Here is a 27,235-nt window from a genome sequence, read left to right on the forward strand (position 1 = left end):
TGAGACATTGTTAAAATGTAGCTTAATATTGCAGAATTTCACAGCCAAAATTGCACAGAAAAAGTATGAACCACTCTTGTTGCTTGGCTGTTCCCCAAAATTTGAAGTTCCTTACAAGGCATCTTGTTTTATTATTATGCACAAAAGAAAGAAATTGGGTAGTTTATTTTTACATTCTAGAGGGTTTCTGATTTTTTCACTTGTGCAGCAATTTTTTCAAGTTTTGAACTGAAGTAATTTAAGAAAGCAAATATTAATTCAGAAATCTGGTGAAATTATAGCATCATGCAAGCAATGAAAGATATTAAAGATGCTTAGGAAGAAGTTAAACCTACATATTTTATTGGGGTCTGGACAAAATTGTGTCTGAATGTAGACCATAGGATAGAAGATAAAAGTGTCAATCAACAATAACTTTGTGTAAATGGCATAGGAAGTGGGATTTGAAGAAGTTGATGCAGGTAACATTCAGGATTTAGTGCATGCTGATAACAATACTTACACCTATGAAGACCTTGAAAGGTTTATAGGCCTGCAAGTTCTAGCTCAGATACTAAAGAAGAAACTCCTCCACAACTTCTTTTAACAACAGATTTTATCTAAAAGTCTTTGTGAAATAACTTGTGTTTAAGAGTGTCTTTTAGAATATGATTTGTTTTAAATGAAAAATAAAAGGATTTGTATTTGTAGCACTGAATTGTTGTAAGGAAGTATTGTTATATAGGAAGAATGCAAAGCATTCAACCTTCAATACCTTGTTTTTTTATAAAAATAAAAATTTATCAGAACCAGTAGTAGCATATTCTTTATTGTTTTGTATTTTTATTTGTTGCATAAATAAAAGAAAGTATATTTTCTTCATTAAATTATAATTTTGTTGGAAGGATATTGTCTAAATATGTCATTTTAGGTTTAGTGTATTTGAAATATATGTGTATATGTGTTTAGTGTATTTGAAATATATGTGAGCTTATTTGCTTCAATAATTGAAAGTATTTATTTGCATAAGAATTATGTGTTACTATTCTCTGGTAACAAATTTCCTACTTATGAAATAAGTGTGGGACATTAATTCTGTTAATTGAGGTAATGATGTGTGTTTATGTGTACACATACAAACACTAATTTTAATAAATTTAGCTTTCATCTGTTGGCACTCAACTAATGCTTGCTTATTTATTGTTTTATTTTATTTTTAGTTGGAGTGGATAGTTCAAGTAATGGTTATAACAACAATAGAATTAACCAGCGTATCCATAGCAACATAATGGACAACCAAGATTTAGCAAAACTGGACTTTATTGATAATGCCCAACCACTTGGAGGTAGTTTTACCCACTCCTACAGGTGAAAATATATTTATCCTTTTCATATTTTTTTTCTGTTTTAAATTCATATTGATATTGCTTTTCCTTTTAAAAAATTCATTGTCTTTTACCAATTTTGAATTCTTATCCTTGTCTCCAAAACATTTCTACTGTCCAGACTATACTTCATATTCTAACTTTTGTCTGTGTAGAATCTCTATCTTTATTTTCCATCCATTTCATTAGGCTGATTCAAGTACTCACTGCCCCAGTCTTAGAAATTCATGAAATCTCTATTTCTCCAATCACCAGCTGTTTGACTACCTTTCATCCTGTATTGAGAATATATCTACTAATTTTTTTTCTTTTGAAATTATCCTTGATGAGTTCAGTATGTGCTAATCCTCTTGGCCTAAAATAAATTCTCTCATTCTGCCACATTGTAGAGGCTTACTCCATTTTCTATCCTCAACTGTTTGTACCAGTTGGTCTCTTCACTTACTAGTATCCTCAACTGAGACAATCATTATCATTACCACCTACCATCTAGTCATTTCCTAAGTTGTAATGGGTCGGATGGTTTGACATTCAACCCATGCCAGCTCGACATGGGTCAAACTACTCTGACAGGTCAGAGTACTATGACTTTCTCTAATATCTTAGTTTCTACTATTGAATGCTCTTCCTAACATCAATATCTTTACAGAGTATACTGGGTGCATTTTTTGTTGCACTAGCACTATAGAGGTTGCCTTATTGTCAGCAGGACTAAAGAGTCTTCTGAAGTCTTACATTGCTTTTTGCTTGATTTTATTTACCAGCCATTTACAGAATGTACTGGGTGCTTTTTGTGGCACCAGCTTTAATGGAGTCATCTTGTAGATTGCAAAGCAAAGGATCCCCTTGATGGATGAAAGAATCCCCATTGGTCATTATCATCAATTGTATCTGTGTTGAACATACTTTATCACCAAACATTCTTCAAAGATCTTTTACCATTTTCTAATCTCCAAACATAGCCTTTCCTCTGTGTACACATTTTCTGCTCCTTCAGATCATTTAATCACTGCTTAATTAAGGGAACCCATTCCATTATTCTGCTGCACAACAATTCCAGCCTCTGTTCAAACTGTTAGGGATTTCAAACCTGCTAACTGGTTGGAATTCTGCCATTTTGTTACTGTCTCCCCTTGATAAAAAGTATAGGTGACTGATACCATTCACTTAGATATACATTCCGACACTTCTCACAGCCAAAGTTTACCACCCCTAAATCACTAAGTGAGCCACTCATAGCAATGTTGCACCAATACAGGTGAGGGATATGGTTTCAATACTTGGAGTAAGTTATCCATATGCTGCAAGATGGCTCTCAGAAGATCAAGTGATGTTTTCATTGATTGCATGGTGTGAAAACTCGCAAGCTTCTCAAATTTCAGCTAGATCTCTCGTTAAGGAATTTTTTACTAATTTTCCAGAAGCCTCCTCCTATTACTCATTAATTGAGACGACTTTGTAAGTAGCTCTTTTGCAGATAAAGCTGTTGGTAATTCACAGAGCAAAATTCTTATTGAATTTTATTGCTTGACCTTACCACCATGAACCTACAGTTACTAAGTGTATGCAGTATAATTGCTCTTAACAGTATTCCTTTCATTAAACACTCATTCTGCACCTTGTTGGATCCTAACATCACCATACTCTTCACTATGTCCCACTGTACCCCGTACTCTGAGAATGCAAAACAATATCTCATTTCCAATCTCAAAATAGAACTCATAACCAAGCTGGAAGAGAACTGTTAATCAATAGCATTGTATCTCAACATCCAGGATGTGCTAGAACATCTTTTGTCGAAATGTAGAATTAAAACATTCCCTCTTTTGTAAAGAAATAAAATTCCTAATGAACTATTAAGATTTAAATTTAGTAATAATATATTACTATAACTCTAATCTAAAATCAAATTTGTCTATATTGTAAAATAATACTGATGCTTCAAATTAAGTCCTACAAGTTGTTTGATAGTTGAAGGACTTCATTTTCTGGCAAGTCTTGGTGGAATAATTTTTTGACTATGGCTATTGATTAGTTTCCCCTCTTAAGTAATAGTATTGTTGTGGGAAAAAAATAAGGGCCAGGAGTGTTCTTGAACTCTGTCAGCAATTAATAAGTTTGATTCTGTAAGTTGATGTTGGGCACTATGACAAATTATGAAGAGAGACAGTATTTACGACTCAGTAACTTTTCAGACACAGGCAAACATATCATTATTTTCCAGTTGTTTGGCTTCTGCATTAGAGTCACTTTTATATATTTCTCTTATAGCCTGGACCAGAAGAAATTAGCCAAGTAGGTAGAAGGATACCATTTAGAAAATGGTGTCTTATATAAAAAGTAAAAATAAACCTAGAGGAGTCTTATAGTAGTTAAGAGAGTGAATTGAATGAAGTATTCCAAAAAGACCATCTTCCTAATGAGATTTTGGAACAGTACCATCTTCCATATTCTCTGACTGGTTTTTCATATCGTAATGGATAATTCTCCTTGTTGTGTTAGAAAATGTCATATTTCCATAGATATGATTTGGGCTTTTTTGTTACTCTGGATAGTGTTGGTAGTTCCAACTTGAGAGAATGGCTCTTTGGGACATTGGTAATATCAGCACCAAGGAAATTAAGAGGGGAACATCACTATTCATCAACTGCCATTAAAAGAAATTTTTTGTGATATTGACTGTTTAGGTCTTCCATAGACTGAGTAGCTCTTACAGCATGTTAGTCCATAAGATTGTAAAATTAAGGTTTTATAGTTCAGAGCATATTCTCAGCCATAACAGATTTTACAAACATCCTTTGTAGAAAATCAAAGATTTTTTTCTTCCGCCATTTCATAATAAAGCAATCTTCTCGTGTCTGAGTAACATGGTTCTTTGTGAATACATTGAAAAAATTTATACTCTAGTTGAACAGAACATTATATTTGAGACAAAATATTAGTACTGACATTCTCTTTTCCATATCAATAGAAAATGTTAAACCTATATGTAGTACTGTGGTGCTCTGGCTGTGATATGGCTGTTTCTAATTTCTAGTAGTCTAAGCTTTAGACTTGTCAAAATTATTTTGAAATTAAAGGCAGTCATTATTAAATTATTCACTGCCTTGAAGTTGCATTCTTTAGCCAGGAGTTTTAAGGCTTGAAGACATTATTTCAGGTGTTCTATAGCTTGTTGCTTGTGAGTTATGAGTGATGTCTTGCAAAAACCTCATTCATTGGTTTAATGTTGATATCCTTTATGGTAATTTGTGTTCTTTTAAATGTCACAATATGCTAAAGATTCAAATACTTCTTGTGATATGAAGCTTATGAAGGCATGATGTCTTTTGAGGTCTGGAATACTGGTAAGAAAATCAATGTGTAATCAATGTTTGAATTCGTAAGAGACAAGGCCAATTGAAAAGGAATTGTGTTGGGTCTTCTGGGATACAAATCTTTGTTCATATTTGATTCATTGAATAAATGGTAATAAAAAGTAATGATTAGATTCTTGCACTTGACTTAATTTAACAAATGTCCACAAGTGGACATTTAGCTAAGAGGGACAACTCACACATTACATGATAAGCTATTAATAGAATCCCAGCAGAAATAGATGTATACAACAAACTCCTTTATCTCTTTCAGGATCTTCCTTTTCAGTGATTATCAGTATACTTTCTGTAGAGCCATGTCGATTTAGAATTGGTCTCTCTCTTTGATATGTCTGGCATTTGAATCTTCTAGCAATATATCTTCTTGGATTGAAGGTTTTTTAAAAATCATATCCCTCTGTTGCACTGTAATTCTGTCAACTTTGACATGCAACAGGATTTGGTTATTCTTCATTCTGTTTGTTAATGACTTTTCACTGTTGCTTTTACTTGTAAATACACCCTAGACTAATGATACAGCTTTGTACTTATTCTTAACCATTTTCACAAATGGAGGTCAACTATGTGCAACCTAGATACCTCAAACCAGATTTGCACAGCTTCCATGAATAGTAGCAGAGAAAACATCCTCCAACAGTGATATGATGACCTAGTGTCTAACAACAACACAAAAACATAGTCATTACATGTCATGAAATACTCTAGCACCACACTCTCCTTATACATTAATAAAACAGTTAAAAATATCAAAATGCTACAACTCAATGCCCAACAGTCTCTGAAGACTTTTTCACAGCAATCGCATACCTATAATATTGCAAAACTATATTCTAAAGATTCAGTTAGAAAATGCTTCACTCTTGATAATTTACCAATTCTCTACTAATGTTAAGTGTGACCATATAAACATCCTAGATTATTTATATATATAAAAAAGGTATAGATCAGTGGTTCTCCACTGAAAGTCCGTATGACCCTTGGGGACCCATATACAATTTTGTTAAAATTTGTGAGCAATAAATTGGTTATATTTCTACAGTATACAAAATATTTCAATTTTTTAAATACAATCTTAATATTTAAGTATAAATATACAATGTTTCTTTCAAACATTGAATGGCTATGAGGGTGCACCTGAATAAAATAGGACTCAAAGGGGTCCATAAGCAAAAAATGGTCGAGTACCACTAGTATACATGGTACCACATAAACCTCCTAGATTATATATAAGGTTACTGGCTGATTAGCAAACATTCCCTTTCCAGCATGAGAGATAATATTTTTGAGTTAGTCATTGTAGCTTGTAACCCCAAAATTCTTTGTCTCTTCTGCTGACATTATAGTGGTTTCTTAAAACTGTCAAGCTGTGCACCAGTTCTGCTTTGCCCACATGATATATTGACCTTCTTCTTGTCAGCCATTGTTATTATTACTGTCTTGATTTCACTAGGAATTTCTCTCTGACCATGTTTACCCTAAAGCCTGAGAATTGACAGCATTAATTGATATAGGAAAACAACTTGTAAAGATCATGACACTAACTCTCTGCTAACTAAATAATAAGAGAAGTTTCAGGTGTGGAAGCAAGGTCTAGAATTGAAGGGCCTTAGAGTCAATCTTGTAAAAACCAAAGTCTTAGCAAGTAGGAAAGCAGATAAATCACAAATCCCTTCAGACAGATGGCCTAGCTCGATCTGTAGAAAAGGCATAGGTAGAAACTCCATAAGATGTACCCGATGTAAGCAATAAAAACATAAGAGGTGCAGCAATATCAAAGGAAGGTTAACTGGGAAGATAGTTTTTGTGTGTGGCAGATGCACAGGGGCAATAAACACCGAAGATGTACAGAAAACAGATTCCATCATATGCCAGGGGAAAAACTAGAAGTATTAGATAGCTTCTGTTACCTAGGTGTCCAAGTCAGCAGTGGCGGGCGGACACTCTGAGAGCATAGTTGCTAGATTAAGAATCGCCTGGGCGAAGATCATAGCTGTGGCCGATGCCAGTGTCACATAACTGGCCCATTTAAAAGTACCCTTCAATCGTCGGGATGCCTGACTGGTAGCATGTAAAAAGCACCTTTGAGTGTGGCCGATGCTAGGGCTGGTGGCATGTAAGTACCATCTGAGCATGGTTGATGCCAATGCCACCTGATTGTCTCTTGTGCTTGTCGTGTAAAAAGCACCATTTGAGCGTGGTTGATGCAAGTGCCGCCTGATTGGCTCCCATGCCAGTCACATAAAAAGCACCATTCGAACATGGTTGATGCCAGTGCCGCCTGACTGACTCCTGTGTCAGTCACATGTAAAAAGCACCATTCAAGCATGGTTGTTGCCAGTGCTGCCTGACTGGCCCCCATGCTGGTGCACATAAAAAGCACCCATTACACTTTCAGAGTGGTTGGTGTTTGGAAGGGCATCCATCTGTAGAAACCTTGCCAGGTCAGATTGCAGCCTGGTACAGCCTCCTGGCTTGCCAGTCCTCAGTCAATTTGTCCAATCCATGCCAGCACGGTAAGTGGACGTTAAATGATGATGTAATTATAAAGTTACAATAAAATAGAAAGTAGTTAAATGATGATGAGTTAGGCAGAAAGCTAGTGATTTTGAGGAATGGGGGCTAGTTGACACCATTGACCCCTGGTACTGAAAGGTAAACATTTACCTTGGTGGGATTTGAACTTGAAATATATAAAGTCAGTACAAAAACTGCATTTCTTCTGATGCTCTGAGGTTCTCAGCTCACCAACTTCTGCTTGCTAAATAATAAAAATGTGTGTTGTTTGATATTAAACCAAAAAGTCTATTGAAACTTGGTTTCAAAGTATTTATAAACTGGGAATGTTCAAGATGTGTCAAATTAATTTCAAGAAGCCAAGTTGCGACTAATATAAAGTTACAATAAAATAGAAAGTAGTTTTGTTTTCATGTATGTTTTTTCATGCTAGCATGGATTGGACAAATATGATAGCAAGGCATTATATTGCAGCCAAATACCCTTCCTGTCACCAACCCATATGTTTTCAAGGAAGGGTTTCTCATTGCATACTTTTTTGAAGGCATGATCTGAATGAGGGGATGATTTGTTGGCTGAAGAAATGACTTTGCTCTTCGCTTGTGACTTTATGTATGGCAGATTTGTATAGCTACAACATGCACACACACACACACACACACACACGCACACACACAGAGAAAGAGTAATGTTTGTTTCTGTTTTTGTCTACCAAATCTGCTCAAAGTTTTGGTCAGCCTTGGGGACTGAACCTCGAACCACATGGTTAGAGAGTGAACTTCTTAACCACACAGCCATACCTGTATGTACATATGTAAACAAATTGAAGGATACTCGACTGGGAGGGACAGGTCTTGTGTTTTTGCAGCAATAAATATAAGTATTGACTCGTGCAGTACAATTGTGAAGAATGATCTGGGATATGTCCAAAGTCAATCATCATCTTCATTGTTTTATTGTTCACTTTTCCATGTTTGAATGGGCCAGATGGAATTTGTTGAGATAGACAGATACCCTGCCTGTCACCAACTCACACCTGATTCCAAGTAGTGTAATATTTCCTTCTGGTTAGGCATGTTTTCATGAAAGATTGGTAAGGCTCATTTACGACTACTGTGCAATGTCAGGACTACGACGGACACACACACACACACACACACACACACACGCTTCTTTCAGTTTCTGTCTACCAAATCCACTCACAAGGGGCTTTGGTTAGCCCAGGGCCATAATAGAGGGCACTTGCTTAAGACACTATGCAGTAGGGTTGAATCTGAGATCATGTGTTCGGGAAGCAAACTTCTCAACCATGCAGCCATGCCTGTAGTTGTAAATATTGCTCATCACTAAATAATAACAATAAGAGAAACTAATTCTTTTTTTATTTAAAAACATTTTTTCAGCACTGAGTGGGAACGATTGTTCGGGAAACCTAACTTTTTGAAGGCTTTGCGGAACCATGGCTTACGTGGAAATTTACGAAGTAGCAGATTTCGCAGTATTTGTTGGAAGGTATGTATTTCATAATCTGAAAATAAAAATTTATATATATGCCTTGCAAGCAAAATTAGCAGATAGAAGTTGCATAGAAGCTTATCTACATGTGTGTGTGTGTGTGTGTGTGTGTGTGTGGCATCATCTTTTAATGTCCATGTTGGCATGGGTTGTAAGATTTAAGATCTGAAGGGTCAGAGGACTGCATTGTGCACCAATGTCTGCTTTGGTATGGTTTCTATAGTTGAATTCTCATCTTTAGGCTAGCCACTTTACTGTGTTACTTTTTTTGTGGCACCAGTGGTGGTGAGGTGATTACGCTCTGTCTTTTTTAGACACTATAAATATAAACAATATATTTATACTCACCCACTCATAAGTGCCATTATCATGAAAAAAAAAAACCCATCCAATACACTTTGTAAAAGTAGTTGGTGTTAGAAGAGGGCATCCAGCTGTAGAAAACATATCAAAATAGAGACTGGAGCTCAGCTCAATCTTCTGCTCATTTGATCTTGTCAAGTCCTCTAACTCATGCCAGAATGGAAGGCAGACATTATATGATGATGATGACAGCTGAAATGTAAACGCTATATGTAGTCTACTACAAATAAAAACACAGTATACATGTTTATACTCCTGAAATGTAAACAAAATATATTTATATAAAAAAGGTGACAGTGGTTGCTGTAGCTGTAAATTTGACTCTTTTCAGTTTTTGATTAAAAAAAAAAAAAGAAAATGAAAATAAAAAGATAGAGCAATGTTAATAAAATTGATGCTTAAGCAAATAAATGCCGTGACATAATTATTAATATTGAATACCCAGAATTTGTGTGTAAATGGTATTTAATTACTTCCTGCCATTTTTAATTACTAACAAAAGACAATTCCACAAAATGGAAAGTAAACAGTTAAAAGAAAATCTGCCAGAGTTTTGGATATCTTCAATGAATTTTGTCACAAGATAACAGTTACATCTCTTTTGAACTTGACATACTCAAAATAAAAACAGATAATTAAACTTTACAATAGAAATTAAACAAATTTCAGTGTTGTAAACATTTCCTAATGACTAACAATAAAATTAATGTGATCTATGGTCCATAAGTAATTGTTTTTACCAGAAATTAACTTTCTTTAATTTTACCTTTACCCTTCAGCATTCAATGTAATGCTTATTTATTCATATTGTTTCAAATTAATGATGTATTATCCCATAGTTTCCAGATTTTGAAGATGTAATTAATTTTAGAATGACATTGTAGGGTAGGTGTGAGACGCTGGATCTGGCTGGATTGAGCATAAAATGAGAAAATGGGTAGAATATTTTGGTTGTATATGGCCGATTTAAATGCTAAAGGGTTAAAGGTGTCATACATTTTGTACTGAAATGCTTATTTTAAAAATCTTTTTGTATCTGAAATGTTTGTGTGAATTTATTTCTCTTTACCTTTGTTATTTTACTTTTATTCACTGTTAGTAATAACAATTAAATTTATCTTGTTAATTAGGCAAGGTCAGCCATCTTTTATACTTGCATTTTTTTTCATCTTGTTATCTAAGAAGAATCAATGAATCCGTTTATATATACACATACTTACAATCAGATTCATTGATTTTCTTACACACACACACACACACACACACACACACACACACACACACACACACATATATATAAAAATTTTATTTTGTGCTTGGAAATTTCACCCAAGGAATTTTACTCTATTCATTTTAATATTTTTCTTTAATCTAGCTCTATTTAGAAGTTTTGCTTGAAGACAAATCAAACTGGCTGATAAAAACTAGAGAATGGCGGCAAAAATATGATGATTTAAAGAATAATGTAAGTTTTCAATGTTCTACACTCTCCTAATGGACAAAAATCTACAGATTTACACTTGTCACTTATTTTATTTGAATTCTGTAATTCTCTGCTTATCTTTTTTAAGTCTATATTCATAACATATATTCCAATAATTCCCAGTCTTTGTTTCTCGTTTATCTTTGTTATTCCATGTTCCATACATGCAAACTGTGTTAAAGTTTTCCATTAATAAATGTCCTTCTACAAATATTAACTATACTGAATCACTGAAAAATTGTGGGGGTTTTTTTTATGCTTAAAGTATTTACCTTTCACTTCTGTATTAATAAAAAAGTACCAATCTAGTGGAGTGGATTGGTAGAACTATAAGAATATCAGACTGGCTGCCCTGTGGTATTTTTTCCAGTTCTTTGATTTCTAAGTTTAAATCCTACCAAGGTCTAACTGGGTGAGAGATTTAATCCATCATCTGGTTAATGCCACCACCAGACATGTTGAGTGGAATTAGCAGAGTTCTCTCTGTTGCAAGTTGTTGGATTCAACGTTAGGTTTGAGCAGATCTTTGTCTGTCTTTCCAACTTGTCTCAGAGACCTGTAAAGGGTCATGCATGAGCCCTGCCTTCCCTCGGCTAAAAGATTAAAAAAAAATTCAGTGTATGCAATTGAAACAGCATTAAATTAAAATAACCGTGTACTGTAGTTAATGTATTATTACTGGCACTCCGTCGCTTACGACGTCGAGGGTTCCAGTTGATCCGATCAACGGAACAGCCTGCTCATGAAATTAACGTGCAAGTGGCTGAGCACTCCACAGACACGTGTACCCTTAACGTAGTTCTCGGGGATATTCAGCGTGACACGGTGTGACAAGGCTGGCCCTTTGAATTACAGGTACAACAGAAACAGGAAGTAAGAGTGAGAGAAAGTTGTGGTGGAAGAGTACAGCAGGGTTCGCCACCATCCCCTGCCGGAGCCTCATGGAGCTTTAAGTGTTTTCGCTCAATAAACAATCGCAACGTTCAGTCTGGGAATCGAAACTGCGATCCTATGACAGCGAGTCTGCTGCCCTAACCACTGGGCCATTGCGCCTCCACAGTTAATGTATACATGCCAGTGAAAAGCAAGATGTCTTGCGAAGTCATATTGTGTTGGTCTTATTTATATATAATGGGGTGTATGTATTATATTTCATCTTTATATAGATTAGTTGAACCAAAATATATGTAGATTACATTTGACATTTCAGTTGAAATTTAAGTTTACTTACCTGTTGAAATTGTGTAAAACTGGTTCTGAAGTTGAGATACCCTAAAAACCTTGTGACTGTCATGTACTAGTGAATGAGATATAAACTCGGTATATTTCAAGTAGGCATATCTATATAGTCACTTTAATTTTTCTCTGAACCACCAATATAGAATGCAGGTGTATACCATAAACTCACATGGCCTGATATTAATGTTTGCACAGAATGAAGAAGACTCTGAAGCTAACAAGAGAACTACTCTTACACTAATGTCATAACAAACATACTTAACTGGTTCTTTGTTGGTGATGAATTGATTTACTTGAAACTTGGCGAAATACAGTCTTGGATCAAAATACATTGGAGGATGCTGCATTGTAGTCTTAACTAATTAGTGATGATTTAGAGAATTGCATGTAAAATTAGTTTGATAATCACTAAATGCTAATGTTTTCCTGATTTTGTTTTAATCTAAGGTATAATGTAAAGAAAACATTAATTTTTTCTTTCTTGAAGCTCATAATAAATCCACGCAAAGCTGTTGACTCTGCCCATGACCTGTCTTTGAACAATCCGCTGTCTCAGGCTGAAGAAGTAAGTTTCTTGTATTGTAAGCATCAAAATGTATGTATTGTATATCACATAAACATTCATATAAGACTAAAAATTAATGTGCTTTGGTATTTGTAGCTACTGAAAGTTAATAATCTTTGTTTTATCTTTCTTTTCAGTTTTAATTTTTGTACTCACAGGCATGGCTGTGTGGTTGAGAAGTTTGCTTTTCAACCACTGGGTTTTGGGTTCAACCCCATTGTGTGGCACCTTTGGCAAGTGTCACCTATTGTAGCTCCAGGCTAACCAAAGCCTTGTGAGTGGATTTGGTAGATAGAAACTGAAAGAAGCCCACTGTATATATATGTGTGTGTGTGTGTGTGTGTGTGTGTGGTTGTCTCTTTGTCTTGACATTGCCTGGTAGTTGTAAATGAGTGTCATCATCATATAAACGGTGTCTTTCATTTCCAATTTTCAAAAACCTGTCCAGCCAGAGAAAAAATATTACCTTACTCGGGAACAAGTGAGGGATGGTGACAGGAAGAATACCTGGATATAGACAACTTACCTCAATGAATTTCACCTGATCCATACAAACATTTAAAAATGGACATTAAAACAGTGATGCTATTGATGACTGAGATGCGAACATTGTTTTACTGGACTTCTAAATTAAAGATATTAAAAAAAATATCAATGTTGTTAATCACAGATGCATAATGTATATAAAGATATAATGACAGTAAAGCCAACATTGAAATCCTAATGTGCTATACTGTTTCTCTTCTCCAATTTGTGTGACAAATGAAGTAGGTTCCAAATCTTACTTAACAGTGGAAAGCATATAAATGCAGTATTCCTACAAAAATGAAATTAAAAAAATAATAACTTCCATGTTTTCCATCTCCAATCTTTTGTTAATTTGAATTCAGCCATTTAGTATAGCAGACATTATGATCTATGGGGTAGTAATTGTATGTACATCATGAAATTTATTTATATACATCATTGCTGAATGGCTGCTTAACCTTTATAGAATATAGTTATTTTTACTATGACACCGCTAATGTAATATTAGGACAGTGTAATATGCTTATTAAAAACTTGATATTATAATATCACTGTAAAAGGTTTATCCAAAAGAAAGTCATATTTGCATGAGGTCATTTATTTCCAGCAAAGACCAGATTGTCTTTATCAACATGGTAGCTATCTTAAATAGTAGTCAATTGATATAGCAAACAAGTAAATTGAGAGAAGCTTGCTACCAATTTAACTTATGTAAGTGTTCTTATCAGACACTTGAACTTTGTTAATTGCATCACTGTTTATCTAAAGTCAAGTATATGTTTACAAAGATTTAATCTACATCCTGGATGCACCTACTTTCAGTCTCTTATACTGCTATTCTAATGGTTTTTGTTCTTCTGAATTTGTATTGTGTATCTTCATATTATATATATATATATATATATATATATATATATACATACCACTTTTACGCTTGTCACTGTCATTTTTACTATTGTTTCTATCAGCACCATTTCAAATGTTATTCTATCTTTTCCAAGATGCTAGTGAGCAATAGTGGTACACTATTTTAGATATAATAGCAATATACTCTAGTGGGTAGCATTTAAAGAGGTGAAGTAACTGTTTAGGGATAACGTATAGGAGCAACAAAAATCTAAGAAAATCGAATTTTGTTTTGTATTTTGTGACTGTGACAATGAATATAATGACAAATGTTTTATGGAATGCAATGTATTGAAAATGAGGTAAATATAGTATTAAGATGAGCTGAGGGTGCATAATTTAAGGTAAATAAGCATGATAATTGGTTAACATGGAAAATGTTTTGAGGAATATTCCACTTTCTTTAAAGAAAGCAAAAACAATATTCTACTCCCAGAAAAATTAGAGTTTTGAATTTAATTTGTTTGTATTTATAAAAGACCTGAATATTTTGAAATCAGTGTTCAGTTTTAATATTAGATGAAATAAAGAAAACGATTTATCAATTTTTATTTGAAAAATATGGCATTACTTAATCATTTCTGACCTTTCACTATTTTAGAGTCCCTGGAATCGGTTTTTTCAAGACAATGAATTGCGGCTTACCATCAAGCAAGATGTTATCCGAACGTAAGATATTTAACATTCTATTAAGAGAGATAATTTCGATTTTGGTTGCTTTACGGTGTAAATAAACTGATTTTTTTTTTTTTGTGTGCTCCTGTTAAGGATTGTTCAGCTACAGTGGATGCTTAATATTAATGTACAGGCAGTATTGTTAGAACATTGGATAGAACTTGTTGGTTCAGACCCTGCTGAGGTTAGCCTTGCCTTTTGTCAGGGTTATCATCCCTCTGCTTAGAATCATTGCTCACTCTCCCTTCTGTTCTTCCTCATTTATAGGGACCACTTTAGGGTCTTATTATGAAGCAATGATCTTAAGAACTGGTGCCATGAAATTATGAAGCAATGATCTTAAGAGCTGGTGCCATGAAAAAGCACCCAGTGTCCTCTGTAAAGTAGTTGGAGTTAGAAAGCTGTAGAAACCATGCCAAAATAGACGTTGGAACATGAGGTAGTCCTTCAGCTTATCAGACTCTGTCAAACTATCCTATCCATGCTAGCATGGAAGATGGATATTAAATAATAATGAGGATGATGCTAGTGTGAGATGGAATGCCTCATGTTATTTGTTCTAGTTCATATCCTGATGGTAATACTAGTGATAACATTGGAGCCAAACTGGGTTGGTCCTTGCCTTTGTCTGGATAGCTGTTTGTCTGCCATACAACTTTGCCCAATCATGCACCATGAAGAGAGGCTGTCTAGATCCATTTCCCAGAATGAAATACTCAAAACACTGAAATTATTGTTGGGATTTTAACAGGAAATAAGAATGTGTGTGTTTGTGTGTGATGGAGAGATAAGATATTTATGTCTACCAAAATAATTAATAAGAATAAAGTTAAACAATTTGGTAATGTGCTGCATATATTAAAAAAAAGAAAAAGTTTCATATTTTCTAAGCCGTAATGTTTTGTTGGGGTCTGCATTGTATGCAAAAAGGCAATTTGATGTTATAATGTGGGTGTTTGATGTATGGGAGCCTGCAGTTTCGTTATTCTCAGCTTAATGGGGCTGTGCAAGTGAGAGCCATATGGAGAGATTTTGGACTGACACTGTCTAATAGAAGTTGTAAGCCAGATTTTGTAAAGCTGATGTGCTGCGTATAGGCACACAGCTGGTTTGCAAATAGAGAAAGTAGCAAGAACTAAATCCATATCAGGCTTACTAGAGAAACTGCTTGGAGAGATCTGATCTTCTCACAAAACAATGGCACCAAAATTAAGGTTATAAGGCCTTGTTATAGTCATGGTTGCAGTTCCTGGACAAGGAGTGTTTTGACAAGTATTTGGTAAGGTGTTTGTTGTCCAGTGACCATGAACAACACAATGTTTGTTGCTTTAGTCAATGTCCTATTTGAAGAGAAGGCGAATACAACTGTAGCATTTGGTTTACCCTATGCTTACTAATTTGTGCTTACTAATAGAAGTATTTCATCAAAGTGAGGATTCTGTATCTGGATAGCCAAACGTTTCTGGAAACAAAAACTCTGCACCACTGTCTTATACAGCAAGACATGTAAAAATGAATCTATGCACACTTAGCAGTTCAGTAATTTTTATCTTTTCATTGTGTTGATAAAACTGAAAAGCTGATATTCCTTGAAACATTGTCACTTATTTAAAATATTTTCTAAGCTGGTTGCTGCTGGCTAATTGATGTAGTTTTAACATACAAGTAAAGTAGTTTTGCTTTTAGCCCACTATCAGTATAGATTCAGCCTTAGCTTTATATATATATATATATATATATATATATATATATATATTTATTACAATAGTCTCACCAGATTCACCATCTCCTCACTTGCACAATGTTCTACTACAAATTATCTACTAAATCCTAAATTTTCTTCAATCTTCCTTTCCCAAGATTTATCTGTTTTGGAGTTCATCCTGATCCTGCTTGCTTGCAAGAATTCAAAATGGTTATTAACTGCTTTATGTTTGTTTGGGAATGTCTGAAAAGGCTAGTGGCACTGCTCCTCTGATTTTGATGTAAAAACAACTTGAGAAAAGTTGATAATATTTATCCTGAAAGAAGTTGATTAATTCTTTATATTTGAATAGGAAAATTGTATGATGGGACATAAATTTTTTAATTTTCTGTCAGTCAGTGAAGAAGCCAAATGTATTTCATCAGTCACATCATGAAATGTGTTTTGTTTCCTTGGCAGTTGTTCATGTTTAAATTAAACTTAAATTATTCATATTTCACAAACTTTTCTACTGTGTCTTTAAAATCTATCTGATCTCAAAGGAAAGATCTTACTCATTTCATACTCATTATTTTAGTAAAATTATTTTCACTTTTAATTAGATCTATTATCATCATCAATTATTAATAATTTTTTAACCTTTCAAGAAAGAAAATATTTGTTTGTCTCAAAGACTATTAATGAAGAAAAACTTGTCTTTTAATTCTGTACAGTTCAGTACTCCTTCCTTTATTCCTTATTGAATCAAAGAAGATTGTCTGTATATAGTGCACTTCTGCTATTAATGAAAATGAATATTTTGGCTCATTCATGTGATGATCGGTAGTTTTTGAATTCCAAACAAAGCAGGTAGTGAACATAAAATAAATACTTTTCGAATTTCTTTGAACTGTTAAAATGATAGATTAAGAAATATCTGAGAGAAAGTTAAATTTTATCTATTTATTTGATGATTATCAAGTAATTTTCGAAGAATGAAGTTAGGCACAAGGTAAGTTTTGTTTTTGTTCTCAAATAATTCAGTATAATCTTTTTAATTTTATATTCTGGAACATGCTTATTATACTTATATTATATTCTGGAACATGCTTATTGATTTAAGCTTAAAGCTTATATTGTCAATAAAGACATCCATTTCATCATTTTATAGTGTGCTTTAAATGCTTTGTTTTGTATTTTTTTTTTTTGTTTTTAAAGTTTTGATTTTTAATTCCATTGTATATTTTAACTGAATTCTAAGAAAAGCTTTTTCATTATTGAGCAATAATGTACAGTAATGAAATTATATATTGAAGAACATCTCTGATAATACTTTTTGTTTATCGACTATTTTTCTTCATAGTGTAACTTAATCATACTGATCTTCTATAATGTTCATTCGTTACTTTTAGGGAAGTTTGTTAAACTGTCCTCTTTGAAGTCAGACTAATTTTAATAATTCTAGAGCAGTTTTCTTTTGGTTTTAGATTAGCAAATTGTCTTTATATTTTTATTATTTTTTTGTTTTAGTTACCATTTTGGTTTTTACAACTTTTGGTCAGACTCAGTACTAGCTCCCCAAACTCGTAAACATTTATATCTTCACTCATTTGTCACCATTCTCATAGTTTCATACAATTGTGATTTTTGATGCATACCAATATTTCTTGGTGCATCTAACCTAATAATATACATTCAACAGTGAAGAAAAAATCTTCATGCAAATTATTTCCTTGAATCGCTTTTACATTTTTCCTTTTAAATGTGCTGTGTTTTTATTGAAAATTATGGTTGTTGGATGGTTTTGATCTTGTCTACTTCAAATGTTTGTTTTCAAGATAGACCAATTTTTAGAGTTAGTCCGTGTCATTATTTCCTTAGGATAGTCAGTTATATAACTTTGATACATCAATTCCTGCACTTGGATTGTTAGCTTCAAAATTTGATTTAGCTTTTAATTATTACAACTTAATTTTCAAACTACATTTATTTGTGTAAGACATGCTCCATAATTTGAGTCTCTTAAATTCGAGAGAACATTAAATTCAATTAGTGTGTAACAAGTGTATGTTACCTTCATTTCAAGTGTGACGTAGTATATTTTATTTTAGATGTATGAAGTGGGGGAAATAAAACCAAAAGTAACTCAAAATGCTACACTTAATTTTAGATCATTTGTCAGGACAAAGGCTCTGTAAATTGAAAATATGTAAGTTGAGAATATTTCAATTGAGAGAAATTTATACACCTAAAATATAAAGGTATTATGAAGAAAATTTAATAGTTTATACTCTGGAGTCTACAGGCTACTATTTAAAAAGAAACAGTTTTTAATACTTTCTCACTACTCATACTAAATTCTGATTTGTAATAGGAATGATGTTCTATTTTACTTGCATAAAATATTTTGAACAACATTGTTGAGTAAGTGATATATGCATTCTTTAATGTGAAATGCAACCTATTATGAAATTTTAGTGACTTGCTCTTTTGAGTTATAAAATTATTTAGAAGTTCTTCTTGCTAAGTTGAGAGGGGAACTTCCAAACTTAGGGACACAAAATAATAGCTGCTGTAGTAGTTGTAGTAGTGGGAATGATGATGTTTGCACTCATGGGTCATGTAGCCAAGTAATCTAATAAACACCTCAACCACTGTGCATCTCAATATATCCAAAACACTCTGCATACGTTTAACCAACTCTTCCTTGAGTTTTGAAGGAAAACAAATCTAATTTGGTAGACCTTTGATTAAAAAAAAAAAAAAAATTTTATGGTTTCTTTTGAAATGAAAGAAATTTTGTTTTCGAGCAGTGATATATATATATTTCAGTTTTATCAACCATCTTGTTGAGTGAGGATTTAAAAATATGAATCCTTTCTATGGTGCTCTAGCCTCTTCATTACATCATTGACTTATGTCATTTTTTTTGCTTCTGTTCCAGTTATCCTCGAATAGAATTTTTTCAGTCTAATCAAGTGCGAAACATGATGGTTGATATTCTGTTTATTTATGCCAAGCTGAACGTTGACTTGTCCTATAGACAGGTTACTATTTCTTCATTTTTATTTCTCTTCTCTTCTCAAAGCTAAGTCTGCCATTCTTGTGTCTATTGCCATTGTAGCTAGCTGCACATTGTACAGCAGCATGTCTCCTATCAATGTTTAGTTTTTTGCATGCATATGTCCCTATCACTTTTCAGCATGGGGTGGTTATACATCGAGGGAATTTACTTCAGATTTACTCTCAAATATCTTGAACATTGTCTAATATTTAACATTTCACTTAGAGTATAAATATTTAGAAAAAGGTATATCTTAAAAGTGATAAAATTTGATAAACCTACTTCAAATTAAAAGTGAAAGTTTGATTGCAAAGTTTGAATAAACTTTGTGTAAAGATTATATATTATTATTAGATATATCAGTAATAAATTACTGTTACATTTTATAGTTAACTAGTTTTGTTAAATATTAAACTAAAATTGTTGGGATTGTATCTTTGCAAACTGTGTAGTCATTTACCTTAAATTCTTATTAATGACAGTTAAATATATTAATTCATTTATAATAATAATAATTTTTGTTATTGTAGTTTAAGTTGTAGAATGTAAATCATGATTTGTGACTAATGTTGACAAATAAATCTTTGTTTAGAGTTTTAGTCTATATTTTCTGCTTTTCCAATTTTAAGAAATTATTGTATGATATATAGTTAATAACTTATACAGAGTATATAGTTAATAACTTATACAGAGTAATCCCCTCTGAATTTGTTTCAAGGTATTTCATATATTTCCATGAAAATCTTATTTCCTCATTATAATTTGCTACTCAAAATATAATTTAGCTCTAAGGTTTTGTTGTTAAACCTTTACAAGAACATGCTGTCAACTTCTTTCACTATTTTGGATAATGCTATCTGTTAATTATTAACACCCAGAGAAAAATCCTGATTAGCAACTTTTCCCTTTATAATTACTAGTCATGTTTGAGCCATTTTATATGGTATTTAATATTAAAAGTAGTCATTTCCACATAAACATTATTTTTTTGAAACTTATTTTCTGCTCAATTACTGACCCAAACTACTTCCAATTAATGTAACTGATGAGGTTCTATGCATGTCATAGTTAATTCATTAAAAGTCTGCATTTCTGTAATAACTATGCATAAAGTTTTCTTTTTGTTTGCATATCTAAATATTTAAAAAGCTTTTATGTAAAACAAAATTATCTTCAACTCCTACTGAATATAAGTTGAAAAATAGACTTAGGATTATTTACTTGAAATAACCTCTAAAAGTTGTGGCTTTTCTTATGAAAGCATAGTCATTTTAAAAACATTTAAGAGAGCCTTGTTGTAATGTTAATATTATAACCACAAATTACATAATTAATTTTTAATATACTGGAAGATTGTGTGGGTAAGTGATTTCTGTTATAGCCTCAGGGTCAGTAAAAACTTGCAAATGAAACTGGGTAGATGGAAACTATAAAGAAATTTGTCAGATATGTGTTTGTGGGTGTGGGTTGAATAAAATCAGTGTGTCCAAGTAAAAAAAAGTCAAAATATAACCTTGCATCTCCTTATATCCAGTAAACCCTTTCTTCGTTATGAGATAAGTATGAAGTTCACTATAAATGACTAAAAACCCTTGAAGCTGCTGCCTTAGCATGTACTTAACTGAAAACAACAAAAGAATAAAAGAACATACTAAGATTTTGCTTCTTTCCTACCAACATAAGCTATGGACGTTTTATATACTGTTTGGATTTTAGTCCATTGTTTGTTTTTATATGCCATGCATATTTTGTATTGACTGCCCATCAGCATCTTCATTGTTATCAACTATTGATGAGGATCTTTCCAAATCATTCTTGTTCTTCTCTGGAAAATCCTTAGGTTTGTAGAAAAAAAATCCTGTGTTTTTTACGTGCCACCTACACAGGAATCAGTCCAGCGGCACTGGCAACAACCTCACTCAAATGCTTTTTCACATGCCACCGGCACAAGTGCCAATAAGGCAACACTGGTAATGAACATGGTCGAATGGTGCTTTTTATGTGCCACCGGCATAGAAGCAAGTCAGCTGCTCTGGCAGTGATCATGGTGCTCTTAACGTTCCACTGGCACGGATGCCAGTCATTGAATTTGCGAATTTGATTTGATGTCGATTTCACTTGCCTCAACAGGTCTTTGCAAGCAGAGTTTAGTGTCCAATGAAGGAAAGGTATGCATAAGTGGGCTGGTTACACCCCTGGCATAGGCCATGTGTTATGGTCTCATTTGGCTTGCACTCTTCTCATGCACAGCATATTTCCAAAGGTCTCGGTCACTAATCATTGTCTCGGTGAGGCCTAATGTTCAAAGGTCATGCTTCACCACCTCATTCCAGGTCTTCCTCTTCCACAGGTTCCCTCAACTGCTAGAGTGTGGCACTTTTTACACAGCTATCCTCATCCATTCTCGCCACATGACCATACCAGCGCAGTCGTCTCTCTTGCACACCACATCTGATGCTTCTTAGGTCCAACTTTTCTTTCAAGGTACTTACACTCTATCGAGTATGCACACTGACATTACACATCCATTGAAGCATACTGGCTTCATTCCTTGTGAGCTTATGCATGTCCTCAGCAATCACAGCCCATGTTTCACTGCCATGTAGCATGGCTGTTCGTACACATGTGTCACTGCCATGTAGCATGGCTGTTCGTACACGTGTCACACAGTCTGCCTTTTACTCTGAGCGAGAGGCCCTGTAACCAATATTTGCAGACTAAAGTAATTCTTATGAAATATTTTCATATTAGATTATAATAAAAAAGACCATTTTATGGTTTATTTTTCTGTTGAGAGAAAAATAGATTTCATTGTTTAATATTTATTATGTAATCTCTGCTGAGGTTTACTTTGCCTTTCATCTTTTCAGGGTTAATGAATACTAGTTAATCGACTTACCTCCCCACAAACTTGCTGGTTTCTTGCCAGAATTTGAAACCAATATTTATTATGTAATTTGATGTGATAAAGAATTGAAAATAGCAATTGCTGATCAAATGAGATTCTGGTTTGTTCTGCACAAATTCTGCTTTAAGTCTTAAAGAAACTTGGATTTTTGGCTCTGTCAAGAGACAGAACATTATATAATAGTACCTGTGGAAAGAAAATGAGAGTTTGATCTGACTAGTCTATGTTGCCATTTGTCTCAGCAATAATACCTGATAATGACTGCTAAAATTACAACTTAGATATTGTAGTTCATCTGTTAAAATGTTATGGCTTCTTGTAATAAATTGCAAAGAAGTAGTCTATTTAGAATAATTGATTTATTAAATGACTATTGCTTGATTGGTGTATGACCTCTATGTTGCATAGCCTGCTAATACCCCAGTGAGAAAGAGAGTGTAGCTGTAAGATTGAAAAAGTGAAACCAATAATACTAAGTTTATAAACTTTAAATGATTGCAAATTTGTTAACAGCAAAAGATGTTAGTTTATTATTTCTGATTATATTACTTGTGAGTATATTAGTGTTTGAATATTGATTAGAGCAAAGCTTTTTGCTTTCAGGATTTCTTTACTGCATATTTTACATATTTGTGTAATTGGAATAGTTCCCTAACTACTAAAAGCAGCAGTGACTTGTGGTAGTCATCACCCTTCCTCATGATAATTATCATCAGTAACTATTTAACATCTATTTCCATGATGCTGAGATGCAATATATGTTTGTATGTCATCTGCAAGTAATCCAGTGCATTTTTAACATCTTCAAGTGTAAAGTTGAATAAGTCTTCAGAATACTAAGCAGTCTTTTGGTATTTCTTCTGTTAACTCCAACTCAAAATTTTTTGGTGATTCTTGTTTCAATTTATTTCTTCATTTGGCAGAACTCTAATCTGAGATTTAATTGCTGGTCACATTTATGTCTTAACCACTGATTATAATTTCATGCAACTGAAATCTTTTCCAGTGTCTATGAAAAGCACATCATTTGCTATTGTTAATAATTAAAATAAAAAAGAAAAAGAAAATTGCTTTTCAGTGTTTCTAGATATTGAAATCCTCACCGATTCCATTTTAATAAATATATATTTCTTCTTTTTAGTGTTGTAATCTTCCATGTTGTTTGTTGTCATTTTTTCTTTTTTGTTTTTGTTGTAGCATGCCTTGAATATTGTGGACTTAGTCAAATTTCTACAACTGCCTCTTGTTGCTTCTGTTTTTGTTGGTGTCCAGGGATATGCTTTGTTTATTTTCTTTTCTTTTCCTTCTAGTTTTCCTGAGATTCCTTTCTTCCAATCAGACCAGGTTCATCAACTGATGGTTAATGTGTTGTTCTTATATTGTCGCAATGATCAGATGAAAACTCATTTGTCATACCGACAGGTTGGTTTCACTCCTCTTTATATGAGTTCATGATATCCTACAACAGGACGAGTGATGTTACATTCTTTCAGTAACATTTCTTTATCACTGTACTACTTAACTGGATTTTTACTAAAGAAACATTATTAAACAAAGATATTTTTATGTTTGTCTATTTGGCTCTCTCTCTCTCTCTCTCTCCCAAAATGAAATGAAAAAAAAAGCAACTCAAAGTAACCTGAGACACCCAGTGAACAGTTTATTTTCCAAGCATAATGTCATTTTGTTTTATTAATAATGGTTTACAGTAAAACCCTACAAAAATATCTTCTTTAGTAAACAATATTGTAGCTTTAATTATGTTGTAAATATCACTGAAATTTGTCTAACGCTGGATATTGAGACAAATGGTTACAAGTACAAAAAATGTTTGTTTAAAAGAGAGAGAGAGCTGCATCTTCTAGAAAAATAGGCACAATTTTGTTTAATCTTTGTTTCTTGATTTTATTTCTGAACTTTCCAAAAAATTGTTTTTGAAACCACGTTTAATGGGTAATATTTTATTGGGGCCATTTCAATACCCTTAACAGCAATAGGTATGTTTATAGATACAAACCCTTTCAAAATCCTAAATGTGATTTTGTACTGAATTCTTTAAACTAGCAAGTGAAATATATAAATGGAGTACTGTTATTTTATAATAAATTTATTTGGCAATGTGGAGTGATTTTTCTTATACTACATATTCCTATTTTCTGCAAGCATTATTGCTTAGCTTATTAAGTGATGGTCAGAATGATAATTAAATTATTGATATAATTAATTTCCTTAGCCTTTATAATCATCACAAATTTATCACAGTGTGCTGAAGTAAATTTTTGTATATTAGAAAGAATAGCATTTAACATACATGCATGTTTTCTGTAAAACTACAAAACTCTAAGCAAAGCACCAATTATTTCTGAGGATTATGATGATTTTAGAAGTAAGTTCCGTCATGGATTGTAACCATTTAATCCTTTCCCCAATGCCCTTTCTAGTGTTTGTAGTTGGTTACTATGTTAAACTAACACAAGTGTGTGCACAATAACTTAAACCATTCTCAGCTATGAGACTAGTGGTGGTCTGCATTTGTAAAATTCTGTTCAGTAAAAACAAAAAATTTAAGTATGTTATAGTGCTGTGAGTTGAGGAACTGAGGTATGAAATATTTCTTTTCCTTACGGCACCCTAATATACTGTAGTTTTTTTCACTTTTTGCTGAATCCAGACTTGGTTTGGTACGTATATTATTTTCTTCAAATTCTCTTTTCAAAGATGATTAATCTACTAATCCTTAAAAGACCAATTGCCTATAAGACATTCTAATAATTTTTTTAAAAAAACAGTTTATTATGTCAATTATCTCCATCAACCCTATTGTACAAATATACGTAAATAAAACTGAATGTTGGGTGGACTATTCACTAAAAATTTACTTTTTCTTCTTCTTTAAATTTACAATTTATAGCTGAGAGTGTCTAATTAATCTAATCATTAGCAAAATCTTTCTCTGTCCAGTTTCTTTGTGGAAAATGAAATATAGTTGTTTCTTGTACAAACATATATTAATTTCTAATATAGCTGTTTCTTGTACAAACATATGTTAATTTCATATACATATTGTAAAGAGAGTGACTTTGTGGTTTGATTCCTTAGTATGGAGCTAATGACTTGCATTTAAAGTGCAAGAGTAAGTACAATAATACTGTGTAATTGGATAGGAGGTGATTGGTGGTAGTGGGAACTGAGTGTTGCCAATATTAATGAAAATCTTGAACGACTTGGACCCAATCCACAGCATAGAAATAATGTAGTGTCCACAATAGATAGGGCCACTATGCTGGCCATCACAATACAGTCATATGACTCATCTGTCTTTATGAAATCACAAGAAACTAATAAGGCATCCTCTTTGAAGTCTCCAGGAATTTACTCACATTTTAAAAGTAGGTAAAGAAAATTCTTGATTTTTATCTTCTGATTTAACATTCTACCTATTTTTTTTTAGTTTCTTTTCTAAAATCTTGTGATGACAAATTTTAGCTGATTAATATTCTAACCCTAACCCTCTCAAAATATCCATTTCACATTTGCTAATTTAAATGATACCTAAATAGTGTTCAGATTTTTTTCAGATCACACCCTTACTGTTAAAAGAAACCATTGAGTATTGAATAATGTAGTCCTAGATGGACATAGATGGAATAATTTATAATTAAGTTTGTAGGATTGAGGTTGACTTGGGGCTAAAGAACAAAATGTAAAAATTATATTTCAAACAAAATGTAGCACTGCTACAATGATTAACTAAATGTTTTGCTTCAATATTTTTAGAATTTTAGGAGTAAATGTATTCAATAATTTGTTTTCATGTCCTATTGTACATTGTACACTGTTGGTCACATGATAATATCTAAAAGCCCAAACTCATTCTTTAAGGTTCTTGTTTGAAAAGAGGTTTATAATATAATTTTATCTTTAATTCTTAAACTAGCATTACAGTGTGTGTGTGTGTGTGTGTGTGTGTGTGTAAATGAATACATTTTGTTTACATGATTTTGTTTGAAAAGTTTTAAGCTAAAGAGACAGCAGCAGCAGCATGTGTTTAATTTTTGCTGTAGAATAATTTATAACTTGCTTGCATGGTCCTTATTTGGACATGTGCATGTTTTGGTTGGAATCATACTTAAAAGTAGTTAAATGAAATTAATTAATTTTCTGACCTTGCTAGTCTGTTTTCTTAAAAAATTTTTTTTTGTAAATTTTGTGATGATAATTTTTAGCCAATATATTAAATACATGAATTCAAAAATTTATGGATCAAAAATGTATTTAATAAACCATACCCAATTTTATGTTCTCAAATTTAAATGATATCAAAATAATGGGATACAAATAAACATATTGAACTTAATTAAAAATCAAATCATTGTTGATTAGTGATTGTAATTTAATTTTTTTAACAGATAATTAATATTATAATGAACACTTTGCTTGCATTGTAGAGTAATTGGCTGGGTAGAATGTTGTCATATGGCTTTTGTTTCATTCTGTCATCATTCAGATTACCTACAAACTATTGCTCAAGTTCCTTTGTTGTAAATGAAACTATAAGAAATTTATCATAGTAATGTTTTTACAGTGTCTTTAATTTAGATTGGGTTTATTTCTAAACCTGATTCAACTGAAATTTAAAGTGAAGATTTAATAGGAGTGGGTGTTTAGATCTCTTTATTGTATTGTTTCTCTCTTCAGTTTTAACATATAAAGTTTAGCCTTTAAATAATATACGACAAAGAGAAATAAATAAATTTGTATTTTTGAAGTTTGTGGTCTTGTCTGCCTGTTTCTCTAAATTTCAACTAATATAAAACTTTTAATATAATATTTGAATATAACCAAAGGGTATGTTAAATATTCTTTGTCATTCCCTTGTTTTTAGTATATTAATGTTTATACATCTACATGTTTTAATGTAGTCAATGAAATAGTTATAATGAAAGTACACTTACAGTTTGTATATATAGTGTTTTCTTGCTAGAAAATGTATTTGTGGCTTATGATGAATAAGTTTTCATCCGTTTTTCAAAGTGTGACAACAATTTAA

General features: G+C 32.7%; 1 protein-coding gene across 23 annotated transcripts in view; it reads left to right on the plus strand.

Moving 5' to 3' along the window:
* LOC106880495 (TBC1 domain family member 5) overlaps positions 1 to 27,235 on the plus strand; it is an 84,021-nt gene that overhangs the window by 25,068 nt on the left and 31,718 nt on the right. For 8 of the 23 annotated variants that reach the window (XM_014930469.3, XM_089351142.1, XM_014930470.3 and 5 more), the window contains exons 3-8: positions 1,200 to 1,347; positions 8,659 to 8,767; positions 10,509 to 10,598; positions 12,343 to 12,420; positions 14,456 to 14,523; positions 19,158 to 19,260. In XM_014930469.3, the coding sequence (XP_014785955.1) occupies positions 1,200 to 1,347; positions 8,659 to 8,767; positions 10,509 to 10,598; positions 12,343 to 12,420; positions 14,456 to 14,523; positions 19,158 to 19,260 (596 nt within the window). Of the gene's footprint in view, positions 1 to 1,199; positions 1,348 to 8,658; positions 8,768 to 10,508; positions 10,599 to 12,342; positions 12,421 to 14,455; positions 14,524 to 17,195; positions 17,226 to 19,157; positions 19,261 to 23,495; positions 23,608 to 27,235 lie in introns of all 23 variants that reach the window. The other 15 variants (XM_014930468.3, XM_089351139.1, XM_052967337.2 and 12 more) reach the window with 2 other exon arrangements.

Source organism: Octopus bimaculoides, chromosome 4 (assembly GCF_046866305.1).
Source record: "Octopus bimaculoides isolate indiv1 chromosome 4, ASM4686630v1, whole genome shotgun sequence".
Taxonomy (NCBI): Eukaryota; Metazoa; Mollusca; class Cephalopoda; order Octopoda; family Octopodidae; genus Octopus; species Octopus bimaculoides.